This window comes from Orcinus orca, chromosome 9, assembly GCF_937001465.1.
Source record: "Orcinus orca chromosome 9, mOrcOrc1.1, whole genome shotgun sequence".
Lineage (NCBI taxonomy): Eukaryota > Metazoa > Chordata > Mammalia > Artiodactyla > Delphinidae > Orcinus > Orcinus orca.
This window is the reverse complement of record NC_064567.1, coordinates 46,330,321-46,351,470: the sequence shown is the minus strand read 5'-3', so window position 1 is coordinate 46,351,470 and position 21,150 is coordinate 46,330,321. Positions and strand designations below refer to the sequence as shown.

General features: G+C 42.4%; 1 protein-coding gene across 4 annotated transcripts in view; it reads left to right on the top strand.

Annotated features, from left to right (window-relative positions):
• Positions 1-21,150, top strand: part of WIPF3 (WAS/WASL interacting protein family member 3) — a 119,073-nt gene that overhangs the window by 67,266 nt on the left and 30,657 nt on the right. For all 4 annotated transcript variants that reach the window (XM_049714859.1, XM_012531510.3, XM_033420598.2 and 1 more), the window contains one exon: positions 18,996-19,128. In XM_049714859.1, the coding sequence (XP_049570816.1) occupies positions 18,996-19,128 (133 nt within the window). The remainder of the gene's footprint in view (positions 1-18,995; positions 19,129-21,150) is intronic.

Sequence of the window (21,150 nt, the reverse complement as noted above, 5' to 3'; positions counted from 1 at the left end):
AGGAAGATCCCACATGCCGGGGAGCTGCTGGGCCCGTGAGCCATGGCCGCTGAGCCTGTGCGTCTGGAGCCTGTGCTCTGCAACGGGAGAGGCCACAACAGTGAGAGGCCTGCGTACCGCAAAAAAAAAAAAAAAAAAAGTAGACTGGAGACAAGTGTTTGGGCCTAAAGTAGTTTATTTGGGAGGTGATTCCCAGAGGCTCTGGCAAGGGAGTGAGGAAGCCAGAGAGTGGAGGGAAGAAAGCCTTGAAGAATATGCGGAAAACCAGGCTGCTTCCTGCAGGTGGACACCGGAGAGCCTGCCCGGAGTTGAGCCACTGAGGGGTGAGGGGCTGGGGGTTTATCTACGGGCTCTTGTTCCTTTCAGTACTTCCAGCAGTCCTGCAGGGGCGAGCATTCCCATCTGGGGAACTCCTCTGGCAGAGACCAACAAGCAGTTAGCGCGTGTGGGAACTGTGAAGTCAGCCTCTGGGGTAGGCTGAGCGGATATGTGCAGGGCACCGGCAGCGTCTGCTTGTCGTACTTATCTCCGATTCATAGAGGAAGAATCTGAGGCACAGAGAGGTTCAATCTTTGCTCAGAGTCGCCCAGCTGGTGGTCTTTGGACTCTTTGACCTGCATTCTGTCCCTCGTACCGCGTTGCCTCTGAGGCTGCGGTTATGGCAGAGATGGCTGGGGCAGCCCTGATGGCCTTCTCACGTTTTGATTTCTACAGCAGCCTTTGCATGACTGGTGTGGCCCTTCTTTTAGAGGCATAGTGGTTAAGACTTCTGAGCCAGACTTCCTGTGTGTCTTTTTTGGAAATTGTGTGGGTAAATTACTTAAACTTTCTGTGCCTTGGTTTTGTTCTCTGTTAAAATACTATCTACTTCACCATGTTGATGTGAAGACTAAATTAATTACTAATACATGCCAAGTGCTTAGCAGGGAATAAGAACCATGGACGTGTTCATTGGTGGTGGTGTTATTGTGCATATGGATACTCACATTTCCCTGGCTTTAGAATTCATGTGAAGTCATTGCAAAACAAAAGCTCACATTTCATTGCCACATTCATGTCTGGGAAGCATCTCACCAAGTTTAAACATCATTACACTTCAGATGATTTGTTTATCATCCGTCTTCACTGCCTGTTGATAAACTCCCTAAGGACAGAGATCGCGCCAGCCTTGCCCTCCGTGGAATGAGCGGTGCAGAGGGTGGTGCCTGGCCTTGGGTGCTGCTCTGGAAATTCACATTCAGTGAATGAGAGCGCACCCTCCCCGGGGCTCGATGGTGACAGCAAAGCTCATGTTACACAGCCAGGCCACCTGCTGGTGGTGACGTCAACATAAAAATAATTTTAAAAGTTGCACCAGAGATGTGCTCCTCCCAGAATTTTCTCTGTATTTATAGAACACTATTCTAAGGCCCTCAAAAGAATTTTCAGCTGAATTTTCAGAAAAATATTTCAACAGAATTCAACACCAATTTTGATGAAAAAAAGATAATAAACCACTCAGAAAGTTGGCATAGGGGAACCTACTCAACATATTAAAGGTCATGTATGACAAATCCATAGCGAACATCATCCTCAAGGGTGAAAAATTGAAACCATTTCCTCTAAGAACACAAACAAGACAAGATTGCTGTCTCATCACAGTTGTTCAACACAGGTTTGGAACTTTTAGCCTCAGCAACCAGAGAAAAAAAAGAAATGAAAATAATCCAAATCAGAAAGGAATAATTAAAATTCTAATGTTTTGCAGATGACATGATAGTATACTTAGAGAATGCAAAGGAGGCTATCCAAAATCTATGAGAGCTGATCAATGAATTTTGTGAAGAAGCACGATACATAATGAATGCACAATAATCTCTAGGGTTCCTGTTCACTAACGATGAAAAATTTGACAGAGTCTAAGGAAACACTCCCTTTGAACATTGCAACAAAGTGCATAAAATCCCTAAGACTAAACATACCCACGGAGACTAAAACCAAGATTAATTAATCTTAATTAATCTGATTAATCCAATTAATCTGATAAATCTTTAATCAGATTAAAGAACTGAGCCCCAAGTGACTAAAAGGTCACTTGGGACTCAGTTCTTTAATCCTCAGTGAGATGAAATTGGAAGCTAAAATATGGCGTGTGGCATTCCGATGTCCAGTATTAACGTCTGCCAGTAATTATCAGTATTAATGTTTCATTATGGATAATGCTATGTGACAACAAGTGGGCTAATTTTAACATCCGTTTGACCTTGACACACTGTTATAATGAGTCAGGGACACATTGGGTGTCCTGTTTTACAAACAAGGAACTCAGACCCACTGAGGCATTAAGAGGACCCTGAAGCAGAACAAGCAACTAAGCTGTGTTGCTTGTTCACAGTTACCAAGTGCTTTTCGGTAAATGTCAGAGGCACCCAGTAGTGGGAAGTGGATGATGGTTATACAGCCTTGACACCATGTCATGGACCCAACATGTTATGGGCTGACTTGTGTCCCCCCTCCAAACTCATATGTGACTTATAGGTCTTTAAAGAGGAAACTAAGGTTAAATAAGGTGATGAGGGTAGGCCTTAATCCAGTATGACCGATGTCTTTATAAGAAGAGATTAGGACACAGACACACACATGGGGAAGACCTTGTGAAGATGCAGGGACGAGATACTCATCTGCAAGCCAAGGAGAGAGGCCTCAGAAGAAACCAACCCTACCGACCCCCAGCTCTTGGACTTCCAGCCTCCAGGACTGTGAGAAAATACATTTCTGTTGTTTAAGCCACCCAGGCTGTGATTCTTTCTTATGGCAGCCCTAGCAAACAAATACACAAGGCCTGTATTAGTAGGCAGGGGCAGAAACTGCTCACCGGCTCCCTCGGATCAGTGACACCCCTCCTCTGTCCTCTCTATTGCTCCACCACACTGGGAGGAAAGGTCACTTGGGGCAAATCTAGTTCCAGAGTCAGTTCTCCCCAGAGGACTCTCCACAGAATCTGCATCTTGCATCTTCCCTCCCTGCTGTGTATGCACATCCTTTCCCCCAAGGCTTTCCACTTTTTTTTTCTGTTCTGTTCTTACTTGTTCTGTTTTGTCTTATCGTGTCTACTATTTAGAAAATGCAGACTCTCTGATTAGCAGGGGCCTTCTGTCTCTCAGACCTTGTTTAAAGGCCTTTGCTCCTAATGACATAAACGGCTGAGTGTGCTGCACAAGTAATGCATTTCAGAATCAATGAAGAGAGAACTTCTATTTCTAGAAGTTTATAGGGAGAACTGTGTCTAATCGTTGCCACCTTAGATGGTTTTAGCATCCATTATAGGTTGGTCTTTCAGCCATCAAAAAGCAAATCGCTCTGCTTGCAGGCCGCACAGCAGCTGTTGAATCCCTTCTTGGGACCTTGTTGTTATTGATTCTTGCTGGAGTAATGGGGCTCAGTTATGGCTGGAGTGGATGGGTAGACCCAGGGTAAGCCCTGCTGGCTCTTAATAGAAAATGGGATCACACCCTTGGACAGAAGGTAGATGGAGTGGGATTCATATCATGTAAAAACCTCGTGGGCAGTATAAGAAGTTTGAGAAATACTTTTTTTTTTTTTTTTTAACTTTAGTTACGTTTCATTAGTAAATCTTAAAATCCACCAGTCAGTAGGCATGTTACTCTAATGTCTGGGGTGTTTTTTTCAAATCATTGTGCTAGGCTGCACGATTCCCAAATCAGTGGAGCCTGTTGGTGTCTACCTTCAGATAAAACACATGAAAAGATAGGAATACAAAGTAATGTGTATTCATCGCAGCAAGGACAAAAGAGTGTAGGTTAACCAGAACTGAGTGATAACAGACCATAATCATTAAAGGATCGTGTTAAAATAGCTGCCTTCCTCACCAAAGTGGAAAACAGTGCAGGTAGCGCCCAGGCACTCACTCCAGGCACTTCCATACCCCCTCAATTTTGCACTCTGGGAGCCTCTCCCACCCCACTCTTGTCCTGGCTCCGTGACATAGTGCAATTAAACTTTACTTCCTCATAACCTAGCATTTCAGAAGCTAAACCAAGTTGTTTCCTTTTCAAAAATAATCGTGACACCATTTTTCTCAATTATTTGAGAAAAATATAAATAAATGAATTCTTCTTGATTTTTATTTCATTATGCTCCATCTCGTCCCACAAAGAGTTGACACAGCCGTCCTTTAAAATTCTGCTTCCGCAAACGTTTCCTAAACCCTTTCCACAGTATTTGGCTTCTACAGATTTTTTTTTTCCTGGTTTATCAGGTATTTAATTCATTGGTTAACCAAACAAATCAAAAAGTTCTGTACAGGCATCTGCTAATTCAGTGGTAAAACACACCTTCCAGATCTCCAACTCCTGGGGACTAGCTGTTGCCATTGGTGTCATCTGAGGCATCCACTATTCCTTGACCCCCCTGTAGACCATGACTTTGATGACTAGAGTGATTTAATATGACGATTTTCTTTAAAATATTTCCATATAAGCACTGGAATGTGTCTGTGTGTGTATGTATGTGACTTGATTTTTTTTAATAGACTTTTTTTAACGTCTTTATTGGAGTGTAATTGCTTTACAATGGTGTGTTAGTTTCTGCTATATAACAAAGTGAATCATCTATACGTATACCTATATCTCCATATCCCCTCCCTCTTGCCTCTCCCTCCCACCCTCCCCATCCCACCCCTCTAGGTGGACACAAAGCACTGAGCTGATCTCCCTGTGCCATGTGGCTGCTTCCCACTAGCTATCTATTTTACATTTGGTAGTGTGTATATGTACATGCCACTCTCTCATTTCATCCCATCTTACACTTCCCCCTCCCCGTGTCCTCAAGTCCATTCTCTACGTCTGCATCTTTATTCCTGTCCTGCCCCTAGGTTCTTCAGAACCAGTTTTTTTTTAGATTCCATATATATGCGTTAGCATACGGTATTTGTTTTCCTCTTTCTGACTTACTTCACTCTGTATGACAGACTCCAGGTCCATCCACCTCACTACAAATAACTCAGTTTCATTTCTTTTTATGGCTGAGTAATTTAATAGACTATTTTTTAAGCAGTCTTAGGTTCTCAGAAAATACAGAGAATTCCCTCATCCCTCCTGCCCCCCAGACACTCAGCCTCCCCTACTATCAACAGCTGATTTTTCATCAAGATTTAAATTCTGTGTTTCGTCCAACGTTCTTTATCTTGAAAACCATCCCTTTGATAGTGTTGTTACTCAAAATGAACAGAATAAGTACCAAAGATTAGTGGAATTTTAAAAACGTAGTTTACGTGTTAGTTTTTTACTGTCTTACATTCATGTAATGTAGTCATATTTTCTGCCAATAATACCAAGTATTATTGGTTCTTAAGATAGAATTAAATGTCTTAGAGATCAGAGTAGTAGCTGGCACCTCAAAGGCAGTTAGTTTTTGTCGACTTCATTGATATTCTGTTCCTTAAAGAGTCTTGTGACTTCTAGATGGTTCATCATCTGAACAGACTTCAGCCTGGAAGAAGAATGGCTGCCATCACTGGTACCAGTAGCCTGGTGGTCTTTAAATGGCCTTTCCCCAAGCAGGACTGGAGCCCCTTCCTTGGGGTGAGGGGTTGACTTCACTGAGATGTCAATCCATCAGTGCAAAGGAAGGACAGTAGACGGGGAGATATCTCAGTTTGCAGAAGCAATGGTGCACCACTCTGACTGCATATAGCCTCAATCAGCAGGCCTAATTTTAGGAGATGTAAAACAAAAATTCAGTTGAGTGAAGTGAACTAAAAATAGACCCCCGTTTATTCTGTTATAATTCACTTCCTCAGATGATAGGTCTGTTCCATTTAAGCAAAATTCTTTCCGTCATAATTGTCATAAAGATGTTTTGACGATTATTAAGAACAATGAAAGCCTACATTTCATCTTGATTCATTGCAGCTGTCGTGACCTTCTATCTATTTCTGCTCTCCTCTAGAATTGCTGGCATTCAGTGAAACAGATGCTACTGTATTTTTAAGGGAGGGTTTGAGGTGGCCCCATTTTATTAAAAATATACAAGGAGTGTCATTAATAAGAGTATGTTGTATGAGTCACACTTTGGTGCCCTGGCAGGCCCTCCTGTGATTCTCACGACAAAAATGCTTGTTTTATTTTAAATTCACAGTGTATTTTCACATTAAATAACTAAGTTTATTTTAGTGAATTTCGGGCAGCGTTTATTATATATAAGGCGTTGTGCTGAGCACTGGAAAGGTTAAGACATAATTTCTGCCTCAAGGAACTTACTTGGGGAGGACAGATGCCCATCAAGATGTGAAATATATGATCTCAGCAACTGGCACCAGAATCCTTCTTAAGGAGGGACCTGTCTTTGGGAACATACCTTTATAAACTATGAAGAGGTGGGGCGGGGCGTGGAACTTGAGGGCAGGAATGAAGCAATAACAAGAATGACTAAATGGCACCACACGAAGCAAGGGGAAGAATTTGCTTTGTTCCTAAGAGGTTGAGCAGAGGGAAAAGATAGTTAAGAAGGGAGCGAGGGCTTCCCTGGTGGCGCAGTGGTTGAGAGTCCGCCTGCCGATGCAGGCGACACGGGTTCGTGCCCCGGTCCGGGAAGATCCCACATGCCGCGGAGCGGCTGGGCCCGTGAGCCACAACTACTGAGCCTGTGCTCTAGAGCCCACGAGCCAAAACTACTGAGCCTACGTGCCACAACTACTGAAGCCCGCGTACCTACAGCCCTTGCTCTGCGACAAGAGAAGCCACTGCAATGAGAAGCCCGTGCACCGCAACAAAGAGGAGCCCCCGCGCGCCGCAACTAGAGAAAGCCCACTCGCAGCAACAAAGACCCAACGCAGCCAAAAATAAATAAATTAAAAAAGGAAGAACACTTGATATACACAACATGGATGACTCTCAAGTGAAGAAGTTAGGCTCATATGATTGCATACCATATGCTTATGTTTCAAAGACATTCTGGAAAAGGCAAAACTATAGTGACAGAGAACAGATCAGTGTCTGCCAGGGGTAAAGGATGAGGAGGGTGTGACTACAAAGGGTAGCACTGGGGAGTTTTTGGGTGATGGAACCACACTGTATCCTGATTGGGGTGGTGGTTACACAAATCTCTATATGTGTTATACGTAATTCACAGGGATGTTACCGTTCCCTGAAAAAGTCAATCTTACTATATGCTAATTTAAAAAATAAAAACAAAATAAAAAATACAGCTGAGAAAATTTGGCAAGTGGAAGACAGAAAAGAGATGGAGCAAATGGTATGGGCACCAATGACCGCATTTCACAAAACAGAGGGCCCAAACATAATGTCAAATGCTGACCCCAAACAACAGGAGTTCAAAGTGTATTCCTTAAAGTTACACAGTGTGATGGTAAATTTTGTGTGTCAGCTTGCTGGGCTAAGGGATTCCCAGATAGCTGGTAAAACATTATTAGAACTACCATATGGCCCAGCAATTCCACTCCTGGGTATATATCTGAAAAAAACCAAAACATTAATTCAAAAAGATACATGCACCCCAACATTCACAGCAGCATTATTTATAATTGCCAAGATATGGAAGCAATCTAAGTGGCCATCAACAGATGAATGGATAAAGAAGATGTGAGATATATATACATGTACACACACACACACACACACACACACACACACACACACACTGGAATACTACTCAGCCATAAAAAAGAATGAAATTTTACCATTTGCAGCAACATGGATGGACCTGCAGTGCATTATGCTAAGTGAAATGAGTCAGACAAAGATAAATACTGTATAATATCACTTGTGTGGAATCTAAAAAATACAACAAACTAGTGAATATAATGTAAAAGAAGCAGACTCCCAGATATACAGAACAAATTAGTGGTTACCAGTGGGGAGGGAGGGGAGGGGCAGGATAGGGGCAGGAGAGTGGGAGGTACAAGCTATTGGGTGTAAGACAGGCTCAAGGATGTATTGTACAACATGAGAAATACAGCCAATATTCTGTAATAACTGTAAATGGAAAGTAACGTTTAAAAATTGTATTAAGATCTTCTTTTAAATTTAAAATTTTGAAAAAATTATGTGGAAATGTAAAGAGTCAAATACACCTCCCCAAAAATGAAAAAACAGTAAACAATCAATATCTAACATAAATAAATAAACAAATAACAGAGAAAGTAGTATAAAATACTATGTAATGTGTCAAAAGAAAGAAGGCAGGATTAAGACTATATAGTTCTTTCACCTTTCTGTCTGCCTTTTTCCCTATGTATTTTTTAAACCTCTTTTGTAAAGTTATATTTTTGTTATTAGGAAAATATTTGTTACATCTAGATATATATGGACCAAACGTCAAATATAAGTAAATACTGGAAATTAGGTACTTCTATGCCATAATTTGCAAGAAAAGTATAACTCCTTAGTTCTAACATTGCCAAACTGAGACTGTTGCTCTCATGCATTCTACAACAAAATTCATTGAACATCTCCTATGGGCAGGGACAGAGCAGGTGGAAGCCAGACACTTCGACATATGACTTGCTGGGTAAGGTTCAGGAACGTGCCAGCAGAGCAGAAACCCCTGGAATCGACTCAGTCTACCTTTGGGCCTTGCTGGCACTTAGGCAACATACATAGGTCACCTCAAAATGAGTTGAGTTTGCAGCCCCAGGCTTATGTTTCCAACTGACTCCTGAACATCTCCACGTAAGTGTCCCACTAGCACCTTAAACTCAACACATCCAAAACAAGCTCACTATCTCCCGCATATCATCCCCCAAGTCACACACACACGTGCACACACCTGTTACTCCTCTTGTGACATGGATCTCAGCAATATCCTTCATGTTAACCACCTCAAAACCAAGAACTCCCTGTATCACACTCCTGACGCCAGGCAGCATGTGGGATCTTCCCGGAGCAGGGCTCGAACCCATGTTCCCCACACTGGAAGGCAGACCCTTAACCACTGCGCCACAGGGAAGCCCAAGGGTTCTTCCTTTTTATTTTCTTATTTTTACTCCATTGCTGGGTAGGATTTTATATGTTTAATCCATTCACTCAATGAAGGACATGTGGGTTGTTTTCTGCTCTTGGAGATTGTGAATAAAGCAGATATAAACCTTCAGGTACAAGTTTTTGTACGAACATATGTCTTTGTTTGTCTAGGGTAAATACCCAGAAATGAGATTACTGGGTCATATGTTAAGTGTATGTTTAACTTCATATGAAACTGCGAAACTGTTTGCTAGAGTGGCTGTACCATTGCACAATCCCATCGACAATGTATGAGAGTTCCAGTTGTTCTTCATTCTCACCAGCACATAGTACTGTCAGGTTTTTGTTTTGTTTTGCTCTATTTAGCCATTCTAATAGGTGTGAGGTGATATCTCATCATGGTTTAAATTCCCCTAATGGCTAATGATATTGAACATCTTTTTATGTTTTTATTTGTTTTCTATATATACTCTTTGGTAAAACACCTAAATTTTTTAACTAGGGTGTTTTTTTCTTACTGTTGAATTTTGGGAGTTCTTTATACATTTGGATGCAAATCCTTTGTTGCATCTGCAATTTGAAAATATTTTCTCTCAATCCGTAGCTTGTATTTTCATTCTCTTAGTAGTGTCTTTCCCAAAACAAAAGTTTAAAATTTTTGATAAAGTCCAATTTAGTAATTTTTTCTTTTAAAGGTTGTGCTTTTGGTGTCTTGCCTAAGAACTCTTTACCAAACTCCAGACCACAAAGATTTCTCTGTTTTCTTATAAAAATATTATAGTTTGACATTTTACATTTAGATCTACGATCCATTTTGAACTAATTTAAGTATAAGGTATGAGGCTTAGGTTTAGTTTCATTTCTTTGCATATAGATGTCCAGTTGTTCCAACATCATTTGTTGAAAAGACTAGCCTTTCTCTATTAAATTGCCGTTGCACCTTTGTCAAAAATCAGTTGACCACCATTGTGTGGATCTATTTCTGAATTCTCTGTGCTGTTCCATTGATCTATGGATCTGCTCCTTTGCCAGTACCATGCCACCTTGACTGCTGTGCCTGTAGTAAGTCTAAAGATCAGATAATGGGGAGTCCTCCAACTTTCACTTTGGCAAAATTGCTTTGGCTGTTTAGTTCCTTTCCCTTTCTATATAAATTTTAGAATCAGCATGTCTGTATCTATTTTAAAATCTTATTGAGATTTTAATTGGCATTGGAGAATTGAACTATATATCTATGTGTCTGTAAATATCTATAAGTCTCTGGGTCTTTCCTATGCGGAGTCTTCCAATTCATGAACACAGTATATCTCTTCATTTACTTAGGTCTTCTTTATTTCGTCAGCATTTTAGTGGTATTTAGAATCCAATATCCTATGCATATTTTGTTTGATTTATGCGTAAGTATTTCATTTGCACTTGGACCTATTTTAAGGTATCATGGGGTTTTTTTTTAAATGCCAGTTTCCAGTTGTTTATGAGTAGTATATAAAAATATGATTAATTTTTGTGGGTTGACTTTGTATACAATAACCTTGCTAAACTGACTTTCACTTTTTGTGTATTGAAATTTTCTACATAGAAAATCATGTTGCCTATGAATAGGGGCAATTTTATTTCTTCCTTTCCAATCTGTGTACCATTTATTTCTTTGCTTTACCTTATTGTACTCACTAGGACTTCCATTTATGATGCTGAATAAGAGTGATGAGAGGGAGTATCCTTGCTTGGTCCTGATGTTAGAGGGAAAATATTTCATCATTAACTACAATTTAGCTATAGTTTTTTTGTTGATGCCCTTTATCTAGTTGATAAAGTTCCCTTTCATTCCTACTTTGATGAGAGTTTTTGTCATGCATGGATATTGAATTTTTTCAGATGTTTTCTCTGCTTCAATGTATGTGATGATCATGTGATTTTTCTTCTTTAGACTGTTAATATGGTGGATTTTATCGATGGATTTTTCTATATTGAACCAGCCTTGTGTTCTCAGACTAAACCCCATGTAGTTGTAGTTTATTATTCTTTTTACATATTACTTGATTCAGGTATATATTATTTGATTTTATATATATACTTGATTTATATATTACTTCTTCATAGTTAAGGATAATAACATTTGCCTTCTGTTATGTAACCATAATTAAGTGTTTCTTGTTTTGTCTCTAAAAGTTGAGTCCTGTAGAGGTAAGGTAACTTGCCTAAGCTATGCCACTAATAAATGGTGGATCCAGGATCCCATCCAAGATGAGGGGACTCTGGAACCCTCATTTTTTTTTTTTTTTTTGCGGTACGCGGGCCTCTCACTGTTGTGGCCTCTCCCGTTGCAGAGCACAGGCTCCGGATGCGCAGGCTCAGCGGCCATGGCTCACGGGCCCAGCCGCTCCGCGGCATGTGGGATCCTCCCGGACCGGGGCACGAACCCGCGCCCCCTGCATCGGCAGGCGGACTCTCAACCACTGCGCCACCAGGGAAGCCCCTGGAACCCTGATTTTTAACTGTAGAAACGTCTGTCTCCCACTGATAGAAGGCTGATGGGCCCCTCCATGGGTGACTCACTCTATCAAGACTGCTTGGCCCATGACAGACTGGACCCAGATGCTTCTGTAAGTGGTAACTCAGCCAGGTCAGAATAGTAAATTGTAGAACTGACCCTTGAGCCCAGCTCTTTCCACTATATCATACTGCCTTCTTAACAGCTAGCCAGCAAATAGACTTTTGGCAGCCCAGCAGCACCAAAAGAAGTGGCCAGGGAAGAACAAATGATGTCAGGAGCATGGACCACAGAGACATCAGGCGGGGTGTAGAGGATCACCTGCAGGCCAAAGAAGGACTCCTTGGGCGCTAAACAGAGAAGGAAGGGCCTGCCACTCTTCATCAGTGGGGCCCAGAACTGGAGTGAGGTACAAGGGTGACGACGGAATTATAGAGCACATATGCCGAGCAGACTAGGTCTGTTGGCCTAGGGGCCTGACCCAGAGGGGTTTGGAAGCGGGTTCTGTAATGGATGAGAATATCATCGGATCCAGCAGTGAGACCCTTTCAGTGCTGTCCTTGAGCTAAGCTGTAAGTCATTGTTTCTCTAGGGTCCAATCCAAGTCCAGACCCAGAGGCTTCTGTTGGATTCTCCATCCAAAGGACCCAGTAAAGTGACGGTGAGAAAAGAAAGTCTAGATACATTTACATTATCATCTGTAATAGGTGAAATACTTTGGAAACATCTTGAACTTTCTAGAAATTTTGGAATTTCCCATCTTTTGATTATTTTTGTTACCTTTGTCTCCTTTCATATTTTAGCAGTGCTCATAATCTTTATTTCAGAGTCAAGAAAGGGAGGCCGTATGCTGAAAACCCTGCATTTTTCCCTGCAGCCAGCAGGGAGGTGTGAAAGGAGAGTAGGGGACCTAGGTGGACCAACAGGGTTGGCCCACGCAAGCTTCTGTGTTACCTGAAGAGGGAGTTTCAGATACAGGCTATTTACAGTTGAGGGCATCAGCCTCACAGCATAGGGTTACTCTAAGCAGTTTCCATTTTAAGTGTTCTCAGCCCTCCCCCTTGCCAAGACAGCTGCTGGCTCACGTTTAATGCAGTAATCAGACTGTTCTCAGAGTCCATCATTCAGCCTTGGCTGTCCTTTCTGGCCCTGGCAAAGGCGTAGCACTTAGCTCCTTGGGCCCCAGCCTCTCTCTCTCTCTCTCTCTCCCTCTCTCTCTCTCTCTCTCTCTCTCTCTCTCTCTCTCTCTCCCCCTTCCTCTCTCCCTCTCTCCCTCTCTCCCTCTCTCCCTCTCTCCCTCTCTCCCTCTCTCCCTCTCTCCCTCTCTCCCCTTCTTTTGCTTCCGATGCCCTTCCCTGCCCCTTCCTTCCTACTCTGCCTGTCACACTCCATGTGAAGCAACATCTGCCGTGGTCCTGGGTCAGAAGACAGTCGGGCCACTCCCCCTACCCAGCTGCAGGCTTGCCGTTTATTTCCTGGGTGTTCAACCTTCACTATTTTCCTGGGTGATGTCATTACTAAGGGTAGCATGGTGGTTAAGAGAGCCTGACTTGCCTGGGCTCACCTCTCAGCTCTCCACTTACTAGAGATAGATAGCCTGCTTCCCCTCTGTGCCTCATCTGTAAACTGGAGATGATACTCATAACTAGTACCTACATCATGAGATTGTCCAAGTGCCCTTTAAATGAATTAATACACGTAAAGTACTTGGAACAGTGCCGGGCACACACAAATGCCTTCCCATTTCTTTGTCTTATTGCTGTTGCTGTCACCCTTTGCATGTTGCAGCTTCCTTACCCAGACTCCAAAGTCACCTTTGTGTGCATAGTAAAGAGAAAGAACCAGATCTCAGTGAAAGTTGATTATTTCAAATGAAGGAGAGGAAGGAGTCACAGGTTTGAAGCTTCGATGAATGGGAGAAAGCCTTTGACAGAAATGGTAATGCTGGGAGTGAGGAGCTAGAACTGATGACAGTAGGGTTATCTCACTAGTTTGCAAATTAATCTGCTGGGATGGGAGCATATTTCTTTTTGATCGTACTTTTTGTCTAAAATAAATAGAAGATATGAAACCTCAACCAGTTTTTGAGACAGTGTTCCAACTATGTATTATTTCTTAGCAGTTCCTAGCACCAGGTCCTTGACTACCAATGCTAGGCTCTTTTTTGAGTTTACAAGGTTGTTCTTTCCAGGTCCAACACAGGTTTTTAAAGCAGCCTTTCTTATAATTTAAATTTTAGTCTTGAAAGCCTGGGAATGGTGGCATTATCGAATAAGAGAGAATGGTGCTGAATCCCCATTTCTGGGGACAAAGTGACTGAAGGATAAAAGTGTGAAGACAGTTTGAAGAATCAGGGCTGTGGCGTAACCTCAAAGGCAGTGGCTTCTCTTCCCATACCTGCATGTTTTGTTGCAGCAGACAGATGTCAAAAATCTAGGGACTTAAAGTTTATATAGATTTCATTTTAACAAAATACTGCTCACAGTTTTTTTAAAAGCTGGATATGCTGGTACTAATAAAGGAATGGCTTATTTTTTGCATGCTAAGAGTTGCCACTCAAAAATAAGAGGAAAAGCAATATGTAAAAGCTATAATATTTGGCAAGATATGAGTAGTGCTATAGAGAATTACAAATGATGTGCATATAAAGAAAAGGCTAGTTGAAGAAGTTTTAAAAAAAGATCTTGTATAGAAAACTGTTTTTGATGTAGAGCTTAAAGGAGAAGAAAAAGTTTGGGCAGGTACAGCAGGGCTGAGGCAGCAGGAGTATTCCCAGAAGAGGCAGAAGCATGAGCACAGGACTGGAAGCACAGTTGTAGGTAGGGAGGCATTGCTCTACAGTGGAACTGCTTTACTACACTGGTGTGGGTAGAAAAATGTTGGCATTTATAGGTAAACTCAGGGTAGAATACAGAAATCGTCAAGCCCAGCAGGTGATATTAATGAGGACTTTGACAAGGGAAATGGAAAACCATTGCAGGTTTTGAGCAGAGTCACTTGATCCGCGTGGCAGGGGCACTACTAAGGGTAAGCACGTTGTTCTAGGAACAAAAAAGGGCTCTTTATCTGGCCTTCCAGGATCAGGAGGCCTCCTGGAAAATAGCCAAGAGACAAGTGTGAAAAGAGCAGAGAGATTAGCTCAAGCCAAGGTCCAGAGGTGAGCTCCAGCCTGGAAGGCTCAAGGAGTGGAAGGTCTGGGCTGGTCACTAAGGACCTTGTGCAATATGACGGGACCTGAACTTGATCCTGAGGGCAGTGGGGCACCAGCAGAGATTTTTATGGAGGGGAGGGACATGGTAAGTGACATGTCCCTTATACTGATCACTCTGATGGCTGTGTGGAAGAGGATGAGGCGGGAGGCAGGAAGACCAGGTGAGGGAATCCAGAAGTGCTGGTGGCCTGCATTAAGTCAGCATCACAGAGATGGAGAAAAGGAGCCACATTCTAGAGTAATCACTCAGGAAAAATCAACAGGAGTTTGTGATGGAGTGGCTGTTGAGAGCAAGCAACAGGGAAGGGGCTGAGTTGGCCTCCAGGTCCTTGGGCAAGGAGGTAGCTGCCAGCATATGGTAACCAAAGTGATGCCAGGGGAAAGTTCATTTTCTCTGAAAATATTTCCTGTCTCTCTTTTGGATCTCAGGCTCTCTCTTCTCCTACATAAAGACGGTAGCAGCCAGAGGAAGGTAGTGCCAGTTCTGGCTGTCCTTGGGATTCAGATTTAGTAAAGAAATGCAAGTACCCTGGTGACTGATACCTGTCTGCCCCCAAGTTTGGAGGAAGCTGAGGGCTGGGCTACTGAGCAGGCTATGTACCTGGAAACCTGAGTACTAATTTGAGGTTTAACAGCCACATTGGAGAAAGTCCCTTTGGGAGACTGCAAGGCTGGCATTGTACTGGAATGATTGGGTTTAGATCATCTTTGAGACAAACAACCTGCTAGATTTGGATCAAACCCCTAGATTTTGATGAGGGTTTCTCACAGAAACCAGGATCACTCAGACAGATGTAGTAATGGCGTAGGGTGGCAGGGTCACTAAATGGCAGGAGGACATGCATTTCATTCCATTTGGGCTGGACTGCCATCCCCCTCCCCCAAACTGTACTGAAACCTGATCAACTCATTTGTTGGAACGACACATGGATATGCCAGAGCTTTTATAATTTATCAAGACAGGAGGACAGACACCTCATCACCCTTGGCCCAGTTAGTACTGTTTCTAATATTCCTGGTTCACTTCCGTTTTTCAGCCTGTATTTGGCCGGCGATGGGCTAATTTGCATTACTCTTCTACTATTTTGCCTCTTTTTAGGATCCAGGCTGTTCCACTGGAAGCTTGTTTTAGAAGAACCGAGTCAACAAAAGCTTTGTGTGGAACTCAGCAAATTGTCACACTCGATAACAATGTTAAGAAAGAACAGGAGCAAACTTCGAAATGATGTCTTAGTTTTTTGTTTTGTACGTAGGGGGACGGGGAGGCGTGTTTGGTGGGTATGTTTGCCATGGGAAAAGTGTTCAGGAGTGACTGTCTCTCTCGATTATATTTTTAGTGAAGTTGCCAATAATCAGGATTTACAAAGAATAAAAGACCCAGTGAATATTTGAAAATCTTCTCTTTCCTGTTTCTGTCTACTGTAACCACGGTAACAAGACTTCTTAGGCTTGTAGATTTTTAAGAAAGCAAATTGCGGATGAATTGTTAATAAATATTGAAGATGGAGTAGAAACAACTGTCACGGTAAATATGGTCTTCAATGTGCAAATGAATATGTCCTTAGATGTCCTTTTGTACAAAACCAATTAAGCTGTAGTCCCCTTAGCCATGAAGTTATTCGCTCTTTCCTACCTCACAGGAGAGGACTGAAGGATACCATACTAATATCAGGTGAGGGAGAGCCCTCTGGTGGAAAATCATCAGGGCAGACAGTGGCACAGGAAAAAAAGCAGAGAAGTCAAAGAAGGAATGTTAAATTTAGTCCAGCGAGTTGAACTGCAAAACATAAACATGACGGGACTTGCCATATCCTCCTGCTGATTTGGAAGATATTTATCAACAAGTCTGTCATGTGGAATTGTCAGGAATGTATTGAGGCTTGTGCCAAGTAGGAACTCAAATTAAAATCATTATTGCAAGGATACACAATGTTCTTCATAGCCCTCACCTAAAAAGCTTGGGATGGACGAGGTCAGGGAGTGGGGGGGGGGTGCATTTTGGTAATAAATTTAAAAATCGAAAGTAGATGAGACGAACACCACCACCCCTACTCAGGGGTTGTTAGAGATAGGGTTCCAGTTGCTTCTTTAAACAGAAGAATGCAATTCATTGTGTTGTTTTTCTTGTAACTAGGAAGAAAATTACAAAGCACTTTCACCCCCTAATCCCTGACCGTAATACATGCCTGAGATTATAATGCCACATTTTTACAAAAATTTTCATAGTCTCTTGGCTAGGGTCATGGTATTTCTGTTGGCCCTTTATTCTTATTACTAATTGTTTGTAAATATGAGAGGAGACTTTAAAAATCTTAAAATTTTGCAGTTTAAAATGACTTACTGGCTAATTGTTTATAGAGAGAGATTTAAAAAATCATATTGTGTGGAAAATACCCCGCTGGACATGTGCATTCATACATACATTCCTAAAAAACAGATATCGTTAGGGTTGGGGCCCCTGGCTTATAGCTCTGTTATTGACCATCATCTGTGAGCCCCTCTCAAGGGGTCAAAAAGCATGTTTCCAGGCAACAAGAAACTCACCTTGAAGCTTATGCCCTACAAAACCTGTGTAAGATGCATCACCAGTGCAGTAGAGTCGGCCGGTGAAAATGTGGACCCAGCACCTTTTAGCTAAAACCACAATTGCCTTCATTTCCAGTCTGTGACACTGGAGAGTCTCTGACTGTCTAGTTGGCAAACCTGGTTTGTCCTTTTCTGACAAATGGCCGTATGGAGAAAATGGCTATAGCAAGAGCTTGTAAATCCTATCTGTCCTTCAAGGACCATCTAAGTAAGGTCTCCTGTCTTCCTTGCAGCCTGAACTCTCGGGGTCTTCCTCTCTGTGAGACTCACATGGGCGCTCAGTCATATGCTGCGTTGTATGGTGGCTTAACTCCTTGCACGGGTGTCCTGTCTCCTTGGTAGATGCATATGCCCTTGAGGGCAAGGCCAGTGTATCCTGGGTCTAGTCATTCATACTCATTCATTCATTCACTCATTCATTCATACAATAAATAGCTTTTGAGACTATCTGGGGCCAAGTTTTACTCTCTGGAGATGTACTGGTGAACAAAACGAGCAAGATCTCTTTCCTGCCTGTGGGAGTGGTGAACCTTCAACTCATACCCACAACTGGAAATTTTCCACAAGGAAAGATAAATATAAGTATATACACTGTGATAAAACTTACAGAGGAAAAAAGAATATAGTGCCATAAGAGAGAACCCTGGGTGGCCTTATTTATGTTGGGGGTCAGAAAACACCACCGAAGTGGAAATGTTTAAGATGAAAACCAAAGACGTGGTATTCCCCATGTACTAAAAAGTACTTCTTACTTTGAGAAATGTTTAATCGGCTCTCAGGTCACGTGGTATAATACTACTAACTGCAGAGGGTCCTCCTGGCTGTGTCTTCCAGTGCGACCACACCCTTCCCTTATTTGCCACCAACCAGTATATGTTCTTTCTGGTGCTCCCTAGTTCTAATAGCCCATGGAGACCCTGCCGTGTCAGCACAAGCTATAGTGGAAGTGAAACAGCTGGACCTCGGTGCTACTTGCAGAGATAGGACAAAGGTTCTTCTCGTGAACATATTTACAAAGCATTTTAGCAGTCTAGAGAACAATTATGCTAACCACAGCACCATGCCCTTGATGGCTGTAATGCTTCAAGATAAAAAGCACGTGGCCTTTGGAATTCAGCAGATCTGGATTTGAAGCTAGCCCTGTGACCTTGAAGAGATTTCATAGTCTGTTTTCTCATCTGTAAAATGAGGGCAAACTCACTTGAAACTCACAAGGTTTTGTGAGGATTAACATAACGCACCCAGACACAGAAGAGAAGGCAGTCGCTAAACCTTCATTGCAATCCCCTGTACTGCTTTCTTTCTGGATTTGGTCCGGGAGGGACCTGGGGACACCAGCAGCGTAATTATTCAGAACCTGGAAGCTGGAGTCAGGAACACACAGACAGAAGCCCAGATAAGTGGGTGGGGCCCACGTAGGAGGAGAAAGAGGGGCTTTGCATTAGAGCTCCTTAAGACTTATGGGAGTTTGATCACAAGAAAGAGTCCATTCTAGGTCCCCCAGGAGAGGGATGTGAGCAGGGCAGGAGGTAAGTTTCCCTCAAAACCTGAGACCCATAGGTAACTGCATTGGTGAGATGGGCCTTGGGAGTGGTGCAGGGGAGGGCAAACAGGAAAGGCAGAAAAGTATGGGAGGAGAAACTTACCTCGAATAGGACACACGGCTTGTCTTGCAAATGTCTGCAAATGTTATGATTATAATCAGATCCCTCTTAATCCTTTACAGGTAAGTACAGATGCTTCCAGCTTGAGAAAGACAGATCCCAAAGGTCGGAGTGCACTGTTGGCTGATATCCAGCAAGGAACTCGCCTACGAAAAGTCACGCAGATCAATGACCGCAGTGCCCCGCAAATCGAGAGTAAGTGAGCACGTGGGCCAGGGCGGCTGAGAGCCAAGGGCAGGCCATGTGAGGCTCAGCCAGACACGCCTGGCTTGCTCAGGGCAGGAGCCACAAATGCTACCCAGGACACTCATCAGGCCATCTCAGACCTGCTCAGTGTACAATTCACATGGGCGAGAGAATCAGAGCTACCCTTCCAGGTCTGCAGAGGGTGTATAGCATGTCTACCATCACTTTTCAAATGCTTAAAAAAAAAACTTCACGGTAAGATAATTTTTTAGTTGTGATAAAATACACATAATATAAAACTCACCATTTTAACCATTTTAAAGTGTCCAGTTCAGTGGCATTTATCCATATACATTCAGAATGTTGTTGCATCCATCACCCCTGTCTAGTTCCAGAACATTTCCACCACCCCAAAAAGAAACCCATACCTATTAGCAATCCCTCCCTAGTCCCTCTATCTCCCCGAATCCCTGGCAACCACTAAGTCTACTTTCTGTCACTATGGATTTGCCGCTTCCGCATATTTCATACAAATGGAATCTTACGATACGTGGCCTTTTGTGACTGGCTCCTTTGACTTCCCATAATGTTTTCAAGGCTCATCCATGCTATAGAATGTATCAGTACTTTACTCCTTTTTATTGTTGAAGAAGAGTTGCTTGTATGGATGTACCACTTTGTGTTTATCCACCGTGAGACAACATTTAAAGATCATTTACCCTGTGTCAACATAGTCCTCAAATTGAATGAGAGAAAAATTCAAGTCTCAACATTAACAAATGCACACAGATGTCCACAGAGCCTCGCAAAGTTTTTGTTTTTCACAAGGAAAAATATTTCTGCTGAATTCTCTCACAGGATCATATGACTGTATGTTTCTGTGACTTCTAGAGTATGATGGTGTAAAAGGAGCCCTGTGCCTGGGTCAGATGACCGTGTTGAGTTCTGATTCTGCTACTGGGCAAATCAGGGAAGCTCTCTGAGGCTCAGTTTGCTCATCTGCAAAATGGGGAGATAATAATACCTGCTCTCTTTTTTTGTCAAGATTGTTGAAGCCTGAAATAATATATGCGGAAATATTTTTCAATGTAAGGTATTATTATGTCTCCATATATTTTGCTATGATACCTGATGGTAATTCTCAAAGATAGTCCTAAGATATAATTGTATCTAATATCTGTAATTATATATGTTAATGCACATGGATAGACAAATTATTTTAAGACATATTTTCAACATTGATTATAATAAAAATTAGTTTCTGGCTAGACCCACTATCTAATTAGCTAAGCCCAATTAACAGATAAATCCATTTTATTGGAACACTCATTTCTTTATCATTCTAGTGAAGAGGTAATGTATAATGTTAATACTTGGAATAATCTGGCCACATTCATCCACGAGTGGGCACTGTGCCCTGATTTCTCTGTGCCTATTAGCTTCAGGCTGTGAACATTTTCTGCCAGGAATTCTTGTAAGCTGTCTTCTCATTTTATGTAATCACATACATCTGGAAGGCTGGAATCAGTGACACCTCTCCTCAGGGGCTCATGAGCTTTCTCTTCCATAGAAAAAGAACCGGTGCAGGGAAGAACATGGGGCGCGGGGAGTGGGAGCTGGGGAGACAGAGAAGGAAAATGCCAAAGCAGAAATCACTGCAGACCTTCACTTCCTGCTTGCAAGTCCTGGGCCAGGCTCTGTGGACAAGAAGTTAAAATTACTGCCTGAATGAAATCTGTGGGTTTTCTTGGTCTAGTCCTCCCACAAAAGCAGTCAAGTGAAAATGGGGTCAGCTCTATACATACAGTGCCTGGGTTTTCTAATTTGAAAGGTACTACCAGTTCCCCCATTGGCATCTACTAAATGGCAGTATAAGGATGCTTTTTTTTTTTTTTTAATCCCTTTTCAGAGTGGTCACTACTGATGGTTCTTTGGTAGCTTGGAGAGGGTGGCAGACAGGCCTGGGCATATGAGTCTATAGGGTATCAAGGCAGGGGGTTCTTGAGAAAGGTACTGGGTAGAAGGGTAACA